Below are 17164 nucleotides of genomic sequence, written 5' to 3'. Positions count from 1 at the left end.
GTTACATTTTCCAGTAGAGCTAAGTTATTCCAAATTCTTCTTTTGTTGTATTTTAACAATAGTGCATGAATAATAAGTGTGTTTTGCTTCAAATCTGGTTGTTTGACCAGTCGATTTGCAATCAGAATGCAACACCTGGCACTTGCCTTTAAAATAAGAAAACATTAGGGTCTAAGCTCTCTCAATATATTTTGAGTTCAGTCTGGTCCATAACAAGGGTAGCTAGATATTTTCTAATCAACCTGTTTTGGAGGGTTTTTTAAAATCACAGATTTCTGAAGCGCGTGCAACTTAACCTGAGCCAGGATACTGGGTTCAAGTGTAGATATGTTGTGTCAGGGATAAGAGGTGTTGATACCTAATAGCAATCATATAATTGTAAAGGCTTGGAAAGAGTTATCCTGGGTCACTAGTGTGTAACACCTGCAAGGTAGTTTCATAACATGGGAAAATAATGTAAATGTTCTGCTTCAAAAGAAGGCAAGTATTTTCTGTTCTTTAACACAAGTAAGATTTTGCAAAAACTCATTTTTGAAAATAAAACAAAGAACAGACTGCACTTACTGAGCAGCGCTTTGTAATCACTCTCTTGCCCAATTTGCGTTGGAATAATGTTACTCAGAGATTTTAGATTTTCATGGAATTGATCATACCTGGAATATGTTTGATATTCAAATTAGACTAGAATATTGAATTGAACAAAGCAGAGTTTGCTACTATACTTACATTTTTAGTATTAAATTTTAACTATATAAATATTCTGTTTCCTGCAGACTAAATACATCAACGTGGTTTAAATCCGTGTCCACAGAGGAAAGGGCTGAATGCACCTTTTTTCCATGGTACCTACCATGCAGTTTTAGAACTCGCTAGATGGAATTGGTACTGTCTGAAACAGTCACCTTATTGCAAGAATACACACAGACCTATTTCCCATGAGGACGAGTGGGAAAAGCCAACATGAATCTCAAGAGAAACACAAATTGCTGCCTTTTTGGTACTTCCTTCAACAAAGACACCACTTCCTGCAAGTTTCAGCTGAGCAAAAAAGAAAAAGAGCCATAGCTAAAGTGAACCTATTTACTGAAGTGTTTTCAATTCAATTGCATGTAAACAAGTAACATTTAAATGTTTTTTTCCAATACAGCTGTTCATAAAAATACCTGCTAAAAATCACCTTTAAAATGTTCCCCAGGTCAAACAATAATGAGCTTTTATTTTGACTAGTGCTATAAAGGTAATCAATTGGTGTCACTGCTACCCAACCCTGATGGAGCATGAAAAGTGTTTCACGAGTGGTTTGTATACAATGTTGCAACCAATCACGGAACATCTCTATCCCATGGCGTACTTTTAAATATATCCTGTTTTGCTCTGTATCCAGATTGAAGTATTTTGGAGTGGTAGCAATTTTAAAATTAACCCTTACAAAGGACTAGTGGGTTTATTAGCCCTTTAAGTACCTGTATTGCATATTGGTTTTCCAATTGTGGGGTAATTGAGCAGAGCCCTGAAGTATTTAACCAGCTTTTCAGAAGGGTGTACATAGTTCATTGCTTTCTTTAACTTGTGGTAAGTTTCAAGCGGTCATGTTGCAATTCTTGAGGCCAGCAGCCAAGTAGGCCAAATTGTTAAACCTCTAGTGTGAATACAGCATAGGCTGACACAAAGTTTACATTTTTACAGGCCAGTTTCAAATGACAAAAAATATTGGTATTCAAGTTTCATTTATTAAATATTTGACACATTCACTGCCACTTTTATGCCTTGGTGAATTTCATTTTACAAGATACTTATTTTCTGTTTAAGAAGCTACTTAATTTTGCATTAAAAACCAAGTTTGTTGGCTCCTGATCTACATTGGCATTATCTAAATGCAAATGAAAATCCACTTTCAGTATTCCCAACTACCCAGCACCTCACAGGTAGAATTTATCCTCACTTGGATATACAAATTTTATTCTCCCAGAAGTGATCATTTGAACATGACTTTAAAATTTGATCATTAATAATTGTTCGTTGGAATGTCCTTTGTAGGGTTAATTAACTTTTGTGACACATTGTATTTGTGATTTCATTGATACATCTCCATGTCCTCTTCTGCACAGCTGCAGAGTGAATGATGCCAAAAATCCATCAATATGATTTTTCTTTTCCATATCCCCTTCATTCTGTTTGCTCACAATGTACATCTCAAAGACTAAATTTGATCAGTGTGTGAGAGATGTCATTTTTGTTTTTTTTGTCAGAAACAGTAGCTAGCCATTTTAAAGGTGCATTTCCTTTTACATTGGGTGTAGTTTTGGGCAGCTGAAGCTGCAGAAAATACTTCTATATGTTTAAAACTAAAAGATGTGAGAAGACTTGAGCATTTATATGTATGTATTCTGAGAAAGGAATAGTACAGATTAAGTACTTGTGCACAATGGACTATATTTATTCTAGATAAGGGGAATTAATTTTGTTTGCAAATAAAATTTCACCCAAATTCTGTTGTAGCTTTCAAATACTGCTTAAGAAAGCCAATCAGCAGTGCCCGAGTTTAATTGAAACACTACTTAAATGGACTGTTCTGAATTGAATCATAAATGATATGCTGTGTCCAATAGAGAAAATCCCACTTTTTAAAACTTCTGTTTTTCAGAAGGTACTAGATGTTGCTTATTTGGTCATAACTTGTAAAATATTTCATATCACATTTAATAGATCTATTTTGAGTTAATGACTAAAAAAAAAAGTTTTCCTATCATTCATGCTCCTGTATCATTGAGACATGATGTTTATTTTTATGAAGATCATGGACTACGGTGCTGCCCTTTAGTGTGTTGAACTATAAGGAAATATGAAATCCCCTGGCTGCTTTTCAAAGGTACACTAATGTTCGTATGTAAGCAATCAGTAAAGCTCCCACCAAGTACAAATTAATCCAAGCTGTTGGGTGTAGTATTCATTTTGCACTGTTATTTGTAAACTTCTAGTTTGTATGTACAAAAATCATCCAGCATTTTAAGTGTGGTTTCTGTAAAATCGTATAAAAATTTTGAAAATCAAATTAATCCAAGTTCTCAAAAGCTACAGGGCTAGATTTTAGCAGAGCCGGTCTGTTTCCAAAGGGTTTTAAAAATTGTGGATGGGACATTTTAGATATTAGCAGTCTGGTAGTTTTGTTGGTACAGGATTCACCACCAGCCCTGACTGGCTCCATTGAAAGCACAGACATCTTTCTCGTCCTCGTCCTCCTCCACCCCACCCGACACCTTTGAAATTTTTTTCATGAAGTTGGGCTAGTTTCTCAAGGACATGTGGTTCTCAGCCCGTCAGCAGACTTGTTAAACCATAATCTGGATTCTGGAACTGTTTTGAAAGATATGATTAGAAGGTCTTACCCATGTTTCCTCTGCATTCTGCACACTCATCTGGAAAAATGGATACCTGGCCATTTGTTCCTGATAATACAGTTCATAGATGGCTGCATTATGAATGCCTAGCTAAATCTAAGGCTTAGTATTTGATTAGTTCAGCAGGGGTCTGTTTTCACAGGTCGAAGTGGAGTCTGCTTTGATTAAAAGACAGCCAACTTTTTCTTTCTTGTGAATTATTTCTTTCAATATTGGTTTATTTGGATAAAGTTAAGTGTGAAATAAGGTAAAATTTCTGTTATTTCTATTTGCAAGCACAACAGTTTTTTTCAAAGCAGATTTCTGAATGGGTGCTTTTTGTTAGTGTACTTTAAGACTTGCCATTATATGTCTCATTAGTTCTGTAGTGTGTACTAAGTGAGTGGTCATGGAGGATGTAGGGTCACATGGCAAAGTGAGGGGGAGAGCTGGAGGGCCTAATAAGTTTTGATAAAATGAAATCCCAGAGAAGCAAGGCAGGCCTTCTAAACAGCCTGCTTCCAAAGGGATAGATCTGACTCACCCTGCCCCTGCCTCCCTATAACAAGAGAATTGTGGTCAATGACTCATTTAAAGACACCTTTGTTGAGTTGGGAAAGCTTAATGGAAATCTGACTCCTGGTTTCACAAAGTCCGGTATGCAACAAATAAATACTTCTCCGTAAGCAAAGTACTGAAATGCTGGAAATCTGAAATACCTGCAAATTCTGAAACAGCAGGTCTGACAACATCTGCGGATATAGAAATGCAGTTAACATTACAGGTTGTGACATTTCAATCCACACTAGGAAAGTTTGAACAATAAAACTTCGAAGTGATATGGGAGAAGGGTGGGAAATTTCAAAAGGCTAGGCCTATTTACAAGAAACTAATTAGAGAATTGATGGAACAAAGCTGAAACAATAGGTTATAGGGGAAGATAAGCACATGAAAAGAGAAGGAACCAAATGGGAGGCTGTGATTGCAGTCTGAATTATGGAATATAATCCTGCCTCCCATTTTGTTTCCTTTACTTTGCAAGTGTCAAATCTCTTATTCTTGTTTTCAGTCATACCTCTTCACTATTCTGCAATTCGCCACTGATCTGGATCCATCTTTTTGTTCCATTACCACTCTCTTTGGTTCTTCCCCACAAATATTTTTGGCACTTGGTCTCTTATCTTTCTACCTTATCACAGACATTCTTTTTTTGATTATTTTCCTACTCTTACCCCGTTTCACCTAGTAAAAGCTCTTGCAGTTCTAGGAATTCCCAGCTGTGATGAAAGGCCATAATCTGAAGCATTAACTTAGTTTCCGTTTCCACAGATACTGCCAGACCTAGAGTGTTTCCAATATTTTCTGTTTGAACACCATGTTCAATTGTTTGTATCATAATCCTTGCTGTCAATAGGCTAGTTTCATTTTGAAATACTGTTCAGTTATAATGAACGCCAATCCTAATTGGGAGGGGAGGACATACAAGGGAGGGTTTGAGATGCTGACTACTCATGGTGAAAGATAAGTCAGTTTATCATGCCACAAAGTTATAGGAACTTAGTTTGCTTATCTTTTTAATATTGTATATCCCCCGACTTACCCACCCAGCTCCACTGGGGGTTCATGGTCTTGCTGTCAGATGCTGCATTGAATGCCTGGTAAACTGAATCACTTCCCCCAGATGTAGAGTAAGGCAAAAGTGGAAATCTGTTGGGTTCTTTTTGCACCTTAGTACTACATATAATGCATGCATTTCCCTGCTTGCTTGCTCCCTTTATTTGAGAATAGTAGTTAGGAAGGAAGACAATATTTAAATAAATATTATGTAGAAAACTATTTGGGTGATTGGCAAGGGATTAAGTAACTGGTTTCTATTCCATTTGCATGCAGAGAATTGGCTATCTTAATTTATCTGCCTTTATTACAATAGTTACAGTATTGTTCAGACTGTATTGATAGCCTGATATCTATTGAGACAGTTAACTGGTTTGGTGGCTTTCTGTAGTGAGGCATGTTTCAAAATACCATCAATCAAATTTTGATGCAACAATATTTATTGCAAGAGATAATCTAAAATAAGTGATCATTAAAGTGAAATGGTTTCTTCAGCCATTCAACTCTACTGTCACCAATTTCTAATGGTATTTTGGCTACACTTTGAATTATTCTACATGTGCACCCGTCTCTTCCCCAATTTCAGTACTCTGATTGTAATAAGTTTTCATGTGGGGATACTTTCAGAAATATTTAACTATTTTCACCTTCATCTTCCTCAGTGATTATTATTATAACGTCCTATTAAAGTTTGCCGTACCAAGCTTTACAGTTTAAATGGGAATGCACTCTTTGAATGGGTACTCCGATTGGAGTCTTTATTATGTTCAGTGATTTTAAAATTCTCTTTTCAGGATTTCTTTGAGATGGCTTATATCTCCTCCATTTCATTGAAATTGGCACATGTGAATGATTAAAGCAGATGATTTTAATGTATCTATTTTCTAACATTGATGATTTTGTGAACTCAAACTAATCGCTGCTGATCACACCTTTTACGGTCAGTAGGTGGAATAGTCTGAAAGTAGGTTAATTGCAGCAACTTCTCCATTAGGACATTTTGGATATTTCAAGCAATTTCCTTGGCCTGTGTTACACTGCCAGTCTGCACAATTCTTTTAAGTCCACAACTTCGGAATTAAAAAGAAAAATCACTTACTACAAATCATAAACAGCACAACTGTTGAAAGAAACAAAATTATGTCTTGGCCACAACTTGGAATAGAAAGTTGATCATCGACCACTTTTCCCATTTGAGCTTCAACCTATTAAAAATGTTGTAAAGATGATATGCATCAATAAGGAATTCATATTATTGTATATTAAATATGGCCACATTTAATTGACCAGTAAGGATGATATCATACTTGAGAAAAGTTTCAATACTGCAGTACCCTGACACTTGTTTACTTTCTTAAACTCCTAGCCACACATGATGTATGTACTAAATAATTTTGAGACTGTGATGAGGCTGCATGATATAGACAGACCTATGTTCGTGAGAGGTAATAAAGCTGGTTGTCATAATTATAAAGTAGTGCAACAAAGTTGATTGTTATTTTCTCTGCATCACGTTACTGGTAACTTCTGCAGAAATATATTGGTACAATTAACTATTGTAGACTTGTACCCAGATAATGTAGTTCTGTGGTTTGTACCAGTGACTGCAGATGGTACCAATAGTAACAAAGGTACGAAAGTACGTGCTGGCTTCGTAACACAGACAGCATTATGTGAAATGCAATAGGTACACATTCTAGATACTGACCCATCCCAATGAGTACTTTGTGATTCAGTGATAATTATAGACACCAGATACTGCATGAATCTGGAATAATAGAGATAGGAATACCACACTGTTAAGAGGTCTTTACTGGTTTTCAAAAAAAAAGGTTGGAGGGTGATTCATGGGGTTCACGCTACGCATTCACTGTAAGCCCACAATAGTTCTAACTTGAGGATTTTGAAACCTATATAGTCTCCTAAATTTAGTATGGCTAGAGATAATATACTGGTACCAGTAGGTACTGAATGAAAAATGTAGCAGATCTATCTAGACTGGTACATTTTGGTACTAATTTTTTTTGGTTCTTTTTGATAGTTAAGAAATAGTCAACGTATGCTGAAACAGGACTACCAGCATCATCATGCAGTTTAGCTAATAAACACCTAGGTACTGAAGGCAACTAGTGTACGAAACTGAGCACTGACTACCTGTGTTATGATTTTATACAGTAACCTCAAAAGCCAACTTATGGCTAAATGGGTATGGCATACACAATATGCAATTTTTTTTCTTGATCTATTTGTAGCTTATGAGTTACTAAATTATTCAGTATTGTGCTGGAAGTCTATTTCTGGGTAAGAATTTACATATCATTTGATAAGTACAGAAGAAATTATTTCTTAAAAGAAAATTGGTAGTGGAAGGCAACGTGAAAACAAATGAGGGCAGGTACCTGCTTCTATGTTAAGGGAAAAAGTGTAAATGATGAAGTTAGAAACTTGTTGGTTTGATTGGACTTTGATAAATATTTTGCATCCTTTTTTCATATTGATCAGTAGTTCTCAAAATTGTGATGAAAAGGAAACTTTCATTGTCCCTTTTCTTTCCATTATGGTTGGAAATTACACATACACTGTGGAAAAGCAAGTGGGAGATATGGAGAGGAATGAAGTACAAATCTCAGTAATCACCAGGTCATTATTCAGAAGTGATTCACCAAATTACTGTCACTGCTACAAAATATGCTTAATTTGGGAAAAAAGGATAATTACGAACCATTGGCGGAGAGGTGGAAGCGGAGAATTCCTTTCCACGATTCCACGTGCAGGTACCTTTCCTCATCTCATGCAAAGTAAAAGTTGCATCTTCCAGACAATAGTATGCTGCTGTATAGTAAAGAAAAACAAAGGTGGAACAATTATATTCCTTCTGTAAATTAATTTGACAAATGGACATAGTTTTTTTGGCTGTACAGAAAAGCAGACGGTTGATGCTCTATATATTGCAGTTCCTGCACCACACATGACAGAAGGTTTAAAATATCTAATTTTATCTTGCTGTGTCTTCCACTGTAAATATTGTTTAGCAGTTTAATGTTAATCCACCATGTATGTGAATGGGAGACTGGCTTAGAGTTCTGTATAGTGTTTATATTTATCACAAATGCTTTCCATAGAGCTACATGCAATAAAATTGTGTTCATGTTATTGCCAATTGACCATGTTTTGTTCATTTCTACATTGATTTCATTTTCACAATTTCCATAGTTGAAGGTGAAAAGGGTAACTTTTCCCAAACCCCTCATGATAAGAACACGAGTCAACTGTAACAGTTTGTACAATGGGTAGCTCTGGATAGTCTTCTATATGCCCTGGTCAGTTGTTAATATCCATCCTTTATTTGTTTCATAGCAAAAACCTCTCCATCTCTGACGTAGGTAAGGTCAAAACTCTCATTTTATGATGCAATTGTGTAAAGCATTGAAACTTCATCATACATGTCTGGACTTAACTCAACAAAGTTCTAAATATTCTGCAGCAAAATAACGTGCAAAAAGAAATGGGCGTTCTTATATTGGTCATTTTCACTATCTGGGCATTAGACCGGTTTCTCCACCTTGTTATGATAAAACTAGGGATTAGAAATGGGCCATACAGCTGTTGAGTCTGCTTCATCGTTCAATGTGATTTATAGCTGATCTGACTCCACTTTTTTGCCTTATTCAGTGTAACTCTTGATTCCCTTTCTGATTAAAAATCTCTGTCTCTACCTGAATTTAACTAATGACTTAGCCTCTACAGCCCTCTTTGGTAAAGGATTCTACAAATTCACTGCCGCTGAGAGAAGAAATTCTTCCTCATGGTCTTAAATGGACAACACCTTATTCGGATATTACGCCCTCTGGTCTTTGTTTTCTCTTGAGGGAGAATCTATTTTCTGCATCTACTCTGTCAAGTCCCCTAAGAATTTTGTAAGCTTCAGTATGCTTGTGTTTCATTCTCCAATAGGAGCAGGGCCAACCTCCACTTTTAAGACAGCCCTCCATGTCTGAGATCAGACTAGAGAATGTTTTCTGGACTGCCTTTAATATCAATATATCTTGCCTTAGATAAGGAATTATTCAGTGTTCCAATGCTGACTGGTGTGTTGTATAATTTTAGCCAGACCTCCTTGTTTTTATACTCCATTCCCTTAATGGCCAACATTTCACTTACTTTCCCTATTATCTGCTGAACTTGTACACAACCTTTTTGTGTTTTATGCACATCTCTCTACCAGCTTTGTACAACGAGTCTATCATCTCTATATTTTGATGCTCCCGTCCACAGCAATACCTTTTATTCTCTTACTTTGCAAACATTTCCGTCTGCTATTGTTCCCATCTTCACTACCCCAAGTTCATGAGGTGCAAATATGAACGTTTGCTACAAAAATGGCTTGACTATTCATTGCTCTTAAGCCGACTGGTGCCAGTCCATCTAAAGATGAAACATCAGAAATAAATGCATGGCTTAAGTAGTGACAATAGAGTGCATAATAGTGATTTGCAGTAGAAAATTCCTATTTGTGTCAGTTATATGTGATCACAATGGGTGGCGACAGTATACAAATGACTTCTGCAGTGGTGACCAAGCAGATTTAACTACATATTATAGTACTGCTAAAGGTTTAAAACAATTCGCCCTAAATACTTATGAAGTTGAGTCGAAGCGTTTCTTGCACGGTATCATTTTGTAGCATGCCACTTGTGTTTATAGAACTTGTGTTTATAATCGCGTAATTTCTCCTTGGCTTGTAGGAGAATGCACAGTAACAGCATGCTATCTAACAAACTTGGTTACCAACAAGGAACTGATGTAATTTCCTATAGAGACAAACGTTTTCTTTGTTTCAGCACAAGCAGCAGGGTGAAGACTGGCCTCAAGTTCTGGAGAAACTGAAGTTACAACATCCTTTTTTCCTGCCTCCCACAGACAGTAATTGAACAAATAAAAGTCACAAAATCACTGGTTTGCTGACCTAAGCTGTTAGAAACAGGTCAGCTCCACAGCTTCAATTTTGATTTTTTTTTTTGGAAAAAAGTTATCTATCTTTGCATCCTAATCTTTAAGTCACATCCTATATAATTGATTGTGATAATCTATCATTCCTCATTCTTCTGCATAGCCTCTTCTTTGTGTTAGTGACTCGCCTCATCTGGTTTTATTCCTAACCAATTATAGCCAGAGAATCTCAGGCAAAAACTTTCTATTCCCACATTATTTCCTCTGACGTCTTTCCCCACACCTTGTCCCTCCCTCAAAAAAATATAATTTTGGACTGCTCTTGTTTCTCATTCACATGCTGTATTTCAGTAACATTTGAAAATGTGACACAAAGAAAAAGAAAAAAACTGTGGATGCTGGAAATCAGAAACAAAAATTGCTGAAAAAAACCTTGACAGGTCTATCAGTGTCTGTGCAGAGAAAGCAGAGTTGATGTTTTGAAAATGTGACATTAGTTTCTCTGTGCACTAACCGAGGGGGCTGAACTCTACTGTCTGATTTATCATGGCTTGTCTATCATACAGTATTGGATGACAAATTTCCTCCAATCAATAATGGAACTACTGAAACAATTGGTTTTGTTCCCTGGCAGAAATTCAGTTCTCCCCTACTCATCTCACTGGCCACTATCGGGGATTGAACTGACTATTCAAATCTGGGCATCCCAACTCCAGCCATGAGGCAAATTGAAATTTCCATTTTCACCATATTCTAAAAGTTAATGGAAGAGAACCAATTAGTTCTGGAATGAAAGGTAATTGGCATGCTGCAATTCAAGCCCATTTTGTGGCATAATGAGTTAATGATGCCTGACCCTTACTGATTTAAATATTCATCACTGTAGTGGGAGAACACTGAAAAGTAAGTACTTGCAATCTGACCCCACTACCAAAGACATTTTTCCCTCCCCACCCTTATCTGCTTTCTGGAGGGACCACACACTCTGTGACTCCCTCGTCCGCTCCACACTCCCCACCAGCCCCACCACCCCCGGCACTTTTCCCTGCAACCGCAGGAAGTGCTACACCTGTCCCTACACCTCCCACCTCACCCCTATCCCAGGCCCCAAGGAGACCTTCCACATCAAACAGATGTTCACCTGCACATCTGCTAATGTGGTATATTGTATGTGCTGTTCCCATTGTGGCCTCCTCTACAGCGGGGAAACCAAGTGGAGGCTTGGGGACCGCTTTGTGGAACACCTACGCTCGGTTCGCAACAAACAACTGCACCTCCCAGTCGTGAACCATTTCAACTCCCCCTCCCACTCCTTAGACGACAGGTCCATCTTGGGCCTCCTGCAGTGCCACAACAATGCCACCCGAAGGTTGCAGGAACAGCACCTCATATTTCACTTGGGAACCCTGCAGCCCAATGGTATCAATGTGGACTTCACAAGCTTCAAAATCTCCCATCCCAAAACCAGCCCAGCTTGTCCCCACCTCTACCTAATCAGTCCTTCCTCCCACCTATCCCCTCCTCCTACCTCAAACCCCACCCCATCTCCCAACTACCAGCCTCATCCCGCCCCCTTGACATGTCTGTCTTCCCTGGACGGACCTATTTTCCCCCCAACTCCCCACCTACACTCACCTTTACTGGCTCCACCCCTGCCTCTTTGACCTGTCTGTCTCCTCTCCACCTATCTTCTCCTTTATCCATCTTCTATCCGCCTTCCCCTTTCTCCCTATTTATTTCAGAATCCCCTTCCCCTCCCCCATTTCTGAAGAAGGGTCTAGACCCGAAACGTCAGCTTTCCTGCTCCCGTGATGCTGCTTGGCCTGCTGTGTTCATCCAGCTCCAGATCTTGTCATCTCAGATTCTCCAGCATCTGCAGTTCCTACTATCTCTGAAACATTTTCCTCAGGCTATTGTCTTTCTGTTTTCTGTAAGATTTCACCTTCCTTTATCAAAAATGCTCACCCTTGTAGACTGGAAGCTTTCCAGTCACTAGCTAGAGTGTGCAATATTTGTCTGAGTTTAGATAGTGAGTTGCTAAAAAGCTGTTTTATCACAGTAGTTAATACCTAACACAAGTTTCCCTGAGAATGCAGTTCTGAAGATTGGGAAGCAGAATACTGTCGATGCTGAAAATTTGAAACAAAAGCAGAAAATATTATAAATACTTGGGTCAGGCAACATTTGTGGTGAGAGAAACAACCAATATTTCAGGCATGTTGTCTTTTACTAGAACTGGGAAAAGTTAGAGATTTAGTAGGTTTTGAACAAGAAATGGATGAAACAAAGCGTTATAGAGCATAAGTCAGGAGGGATTGAATGATAGAAGAGTTAGCCTTCCAGTGTCAAAGGAAGTGGTGATGGGGCAATAAATTAACAAATTATGCACCTAGGTATGCTGCTGACTGAAAACAAAATTAAGGGAAAGAAAGGCAAAGAAAGGAAAACAAAAATGGGGCAGAGATTATAATGGAACTACGTTAACTCCAGAAGGCTGCAAATGCCTAATTGAAAGGTGAGGTACTGTACATTAATAGAAATGTAGGAGGCCATTCAGCCCTTCGAGCCTGCTCTGTCATTCATCACAATCATGGCTAATCGTCCAACTCAACAACCTAATCCAGCTTTCTCCCCATAACCTTTGATCCTTTTTGCCCCAAGTACTATATCTAGCCACCTCTTGGATACATTCATTATTTTGGCATCAACTACTTCCTGCAGTAATGAATTCCACACTCACCATTCTTTGGGTGAAGAAATGCCTCCTCGTTTCCGTCCTAAATCGTCTACCCCGAATACTCAGACAGTGACACCTGGTTCTGGACACACCCTCCATTGGGAACATCCTCCCTGCATCTACCCTGTCTAGATTTTTATAAGTCTCTATGAGATATCCCTCCTCATTTGTCTGAACTTGAGCGAAAACAATCCTAACCTAGTCAATCTCTCCTCATACATCAGTCCCATCAAACTCTGAATCAGCCTAGTAAACCTTCGCTGCTCTCCCTTGAGAGCAAGAGCACCCTTCCTCAGAAAAGGAGACCAAAACTGCGCACAATATTCTAGGTGTGGGCTCACCAAAGCCCTGTACATCTGCCACCAACACATCTCTGCTCCGTACTCTCAACCTCTCGCAATGAATCTTGTGTTTTGGTAGGCAGAGGACAGAGATGCTGAGATAAAGTGGAAAGTTAAAATAACAAGTCATTGAAAACTTGGTATCATGCATGCAGGGTGGCCATGTTCCGTTCATTAGAAAGTGCACTAGGCTGATTACGGGGATGGGGAGAGGTGGGCAGGCTATCATGAAGAAAGACTGGACACGTCACTGTACCCATTGGAGTTTAGATTGAATGAAAAGTAATCATACTGAAACACAAGATCCTGAAGTAACTTGACTGAATGGATGCCAAAATGGTGTTTGTCCTTGTGGGAGAAACAGACCTAGCAGATCATGTAAAAGTAGGGCCTCCTATTTTATTTCCTCCTGCCCTGATCCTCATGAGTCTGTGCAGCTGCCTTTTCCATCGAGGAATGGAGGCAAGTTGCAGTATTTTTAAGGCTAATTTGGATTGACTCCTTTGTTAGTCGGGAATCTAAGGGTATCAGAGGTTTTAGATTCTTTTTTGAAACTTGGTGACACGTGTCTCAACAGAAAAATACAAGTTTGTATGATGTCCTGACTTTTATATGTTATGTGCTTTCTTTATTGTTGCTGCATGAAAATTCTGGAACTCCCTACTTAATGCTTAGTAACAGCGTGGCTCAATGGCTCAGTGGTTAGCATTGCTGCCTCAGCACCAGGGACTGAGTTCGATTCCATCTCAGGCGACTGTCTCTGTGGAGTTTGCATATTCTCCCCGTGTCTGCCAGGTGCTCCAGTTTCTTCCCAAAGTCCAAAGATTTGTAAGTTAGGTGGATTGGCCATGCTAAATTGCCCATAGTGTTCGGGGATGTGCAGGTCAGGTGGGTTAGGGTAGGGGAATGGGTCTGCGTGGGGTGCTCTTCGGAGGGTCAGTGTGGCCCCATTGGACCAAATGGCCTGTTTCCACACTGTAGGGATTCTATGATTCTATGAACTTCACCACACATTGCAGGGATCAAGAAGACAGCTAGCCCCTACCTTCTCAAGCATAACTAGAAATAGGCAATAAATGTTTGCTAATGTCCACATTGCAAAAATTGTTATTCTCATATGTGGTGAGTTCTGATGCAGAGTTATGGGTCGTGGACTTGTTTCAAAGCAATTAGATATACCAGAGGGTAAAAAGCGACTATTCTACAATGTAGCTGCCTAGTAATGCACTGAAATACATTCATACAGGGTCATCTGTGAGAGGAAGAGTACTTTTTATTATTCACTGCTGTAATATTTGCTTTAAACTGAGAAGCTTATTTTCAACAAAATCTGCTTTAAAATAAAGTTCAGCTGTCCTAAAGATTCAAAGGAAGCAAAGCAACAAGATTAATCTTAATTCTTACCAAATTTCCTAAATATAGATGCATGTTAGCCTTGAATTAGGCATTTGTGGTCTTACTTTCAGAAATATAGAGAAAAATATTCTTATCCATTTTCTTCACACACAACATAGTTTTGTATTTATAATATTCTGGGCATGTGTTCCTGGTCTCCATCACTGCAAATTGTTGTGTGCCCTGATGATGCTATCAATCTCGCCACCTATTGATATTAATTAGAATAGCAGCAGTGAATTGCTATGCTACTTAATTCTGTTGATGTAAAATCTAAAGTTAAAATTACAACTTCATGGTTATTCCAATATTAATATTTTAGGTATAGAATGAGCTATTTTCACAGAATCAAAGAATTATTTTGGTACAGAAGGAGACCGTTTGTATCATTATGCCTGCACTGGTTCTGTTATCTAGTGGCAGTCTCCGGCCTTTTCCACTTATCCCCGCACTCCATTTCTATCCAAATATTCATCCAAAGTCCTTTTGAATCCCTCAGTTGAACCTACCTCTGCCACATTTCCAGCCAGTGCATTCCATACCCTGACTACGTATTGTATAAACAAGAATTTTCTCTCAACACACTGGCATTGTTTGTACATCACTTTAATTCTCTGCCCTCTCATTCTTTTCTCTTTTATGAGCTGAAACAGCTTCTCTTTATCTACTCTACCCACCCTGCTCATGATTTTGAAAACCTCTAACAAATCTTCTCTCAGTTGCCTTCTTTCCAAGGAGAACAGTCCAACTTCTTCAATCAATCCTCATAACTGAAGTTTCTCATTCCTGGAACCATTCTTGTAAATAGTTTCTGAACGCTCTCCAATGCATTCTCATCTTTTCTGTAATAGAATGCCTACAACTGTACACAATACTTCAGCTGAGTGTCTTGTACTAGTTCAATATCACCTCCCTGCTCTTGCACTCTGTGCATCTATTAATAAAGCTGAGAACACTATGCTTTATTAATCACTTTCTTCACCTGTCCTCCACTTTCAATGATCTGTGCACATATACACCCAGGACCCTTTGCTCCTGCACCACCTTTAAAATTATCCTCCCTATTTCATGTTGTCTTTCAATGTTCTTCCTCACACTTGCCTGCATTGAACCTTGTCTGCTACCTGTGCTCCCACTTCACCAACTTGTCAATGGCCTTTTGGAGTTCCACACTGTCATCCTCACAGTTTACAATTCTTCCAATTCTAGTGTCAATTGCAAACTTTGAAGTTGTCAATTCCACCATGCTAATAGGAAGAATGTTATTAAACTGGAAATGGGGCAACAAAGATCTAGAGTAGATGGAGACAAGCTGTTTTCACTCGGAGAAAAGAATGATAGGGCAAGGATTTAAAGTGTTGTGCAAACAATGCAAGGGTGATGAGAAAAAATATTTTTTCATACAATAAGTAGGTAGGGCATGGAATGCACTGGCTGGAAATTTAGCAGAGGTAGGTTCAACTGAGGCATTCAAAAGGGCATTGGATGATTATTTGGATAGAAATGAAGTGCGGGGATAAGTTGAAAAGGCAGAAGATTGCCACTAGGTAATAGAACCAGTGCAGGCATAATAAGGAGAGGCTGGACAGGCTGGGACTTATTTCTCTGGGGTGCAGGAGGCTGAGGCGTGACCTTATAGAGGTTTATAAAATCATGAGGGGAAATTGCCAATGTCTTTTCCCCAGGGTAGGGAAGTCTAAAACAAGAAAGCATAGAACAAAAACAGAAGTTGCCCACTCTCTCCCTATTTATTTCAAAACCCCCTTCCCCTCCCCTTTTCTGATGAAGGGTCTAGGCCCGAAACGTCAGCCTCTCTGCTCCTATGATGCTGCTTGGCCTGCTGTGTTCATCCAGCCCTGCACCTTGTTGTCTCGGATTCTCCAGCATCTGCAGTTCCTACTATCTCTAGTTGCTGGAAAAGCTTAGCAGGTCTGGCAGCATCTGTGAAGAGAAAATCAGAGTTAATGTTTCAGGTATGGTGACCCAAAACGTTAACTCTGGTTTTCTTTTCAAAGATGCTGCCAGACCTGCTGAGCTTTTCCAGCAGCTTCTGTTTTTGTTCCTGATTTACAGCATCCACAGTTCTTTTGGTTTTTACAAGAAGGCATAGGTTTAAGGTGAAAAGGGAAAGATTTAAAAAGGACCTGAAGGGCAACTTTTTCACACGAAGTGGTGTGAATATGAAATGAGCTGCCAGAGGAAGTGATTGAGGCAAGTACAATTACAACATTTTAAAGACATTTGGACAGATACACAGATAGGAAAGGTTTAGTGGGATCTTGGCCAAACTCAGGTAAATGGGACTAGTTTGTTTTAGGAAACCAGGTCAGCATAGACGAGTTGGACTGAAGAGTCTGTTTCTGTGCTATGTGGCTTTATGATATTGCCGCAGGGCTGGTAATCCAGAGACCTAGGCCACTTCTGTAGGGACATGGATTCAAATCAACTCAAGGCACTGATTCAATAAAAATTAGTAAATTCTGGAATTGATGACTAGTGTCAGTAATGGCAACCGAAACTACCATTGTTTGATTGTTTTAAAACTTTTTCTGGTTCACATATGTCCTTTAGAGAAGGAAATCTGCCATCCTACCTCATCTGAACCTCAAATTACTTGAGATCTGCAGCAATATTGGTGACTTCTGCAATAGCTTAACAAGTTACTCTGTTCAAGGGCAATTAGGAATGGATAACAAAAGCTAACCTTGAATTTAAAATAGCCTCCAAACATATGTAGACAAAGATGGGCA

The 17164-nt window shown here is 38.8% G+C and overlaps 1 protein-coding gene across 1 annotated transcript in view; it reads left to right on the top strand.

The window, feature by feature from the left end:
• Positions 1 to 8151, top strand: part of LOC109919326 (insulin receptor substrate 2-A) — a 69423-nt gene extending 61272 nt beyond the window's left edge. The window contains exon 2 of the mRNA XM_048605002.1: positions 774 to 8151. Coding sequence (XP_048460959.1) covers positions 774 to 778 — 5 coding nt within the window. The 3' untranslated portion in view covers positions 779 to 8151. The remainder of the gene's footprint in view (positions 1 to 773) is intronic.
• Positions 8152 to 17164: the final 9013 nt, after the last annotated feature.

This window comes from Rhincodon typus, chromosome 14 (assembly GCF_021869965.1).
Source record: "Rhincodon typus isolate 14 chromosome 14, sRhiTyp1.1, whole genome shotgun sequence".
Lineage (NCBI taxonomy): Eukaryota > Metazoa > Chordata > Chondrichthyes > Orectolobiformes > Rhincodontidae > Rhincodon > Rhincodon typus.
This window is presented reverse-complemented; position numbering and strand designations above follow the sequence as displayed.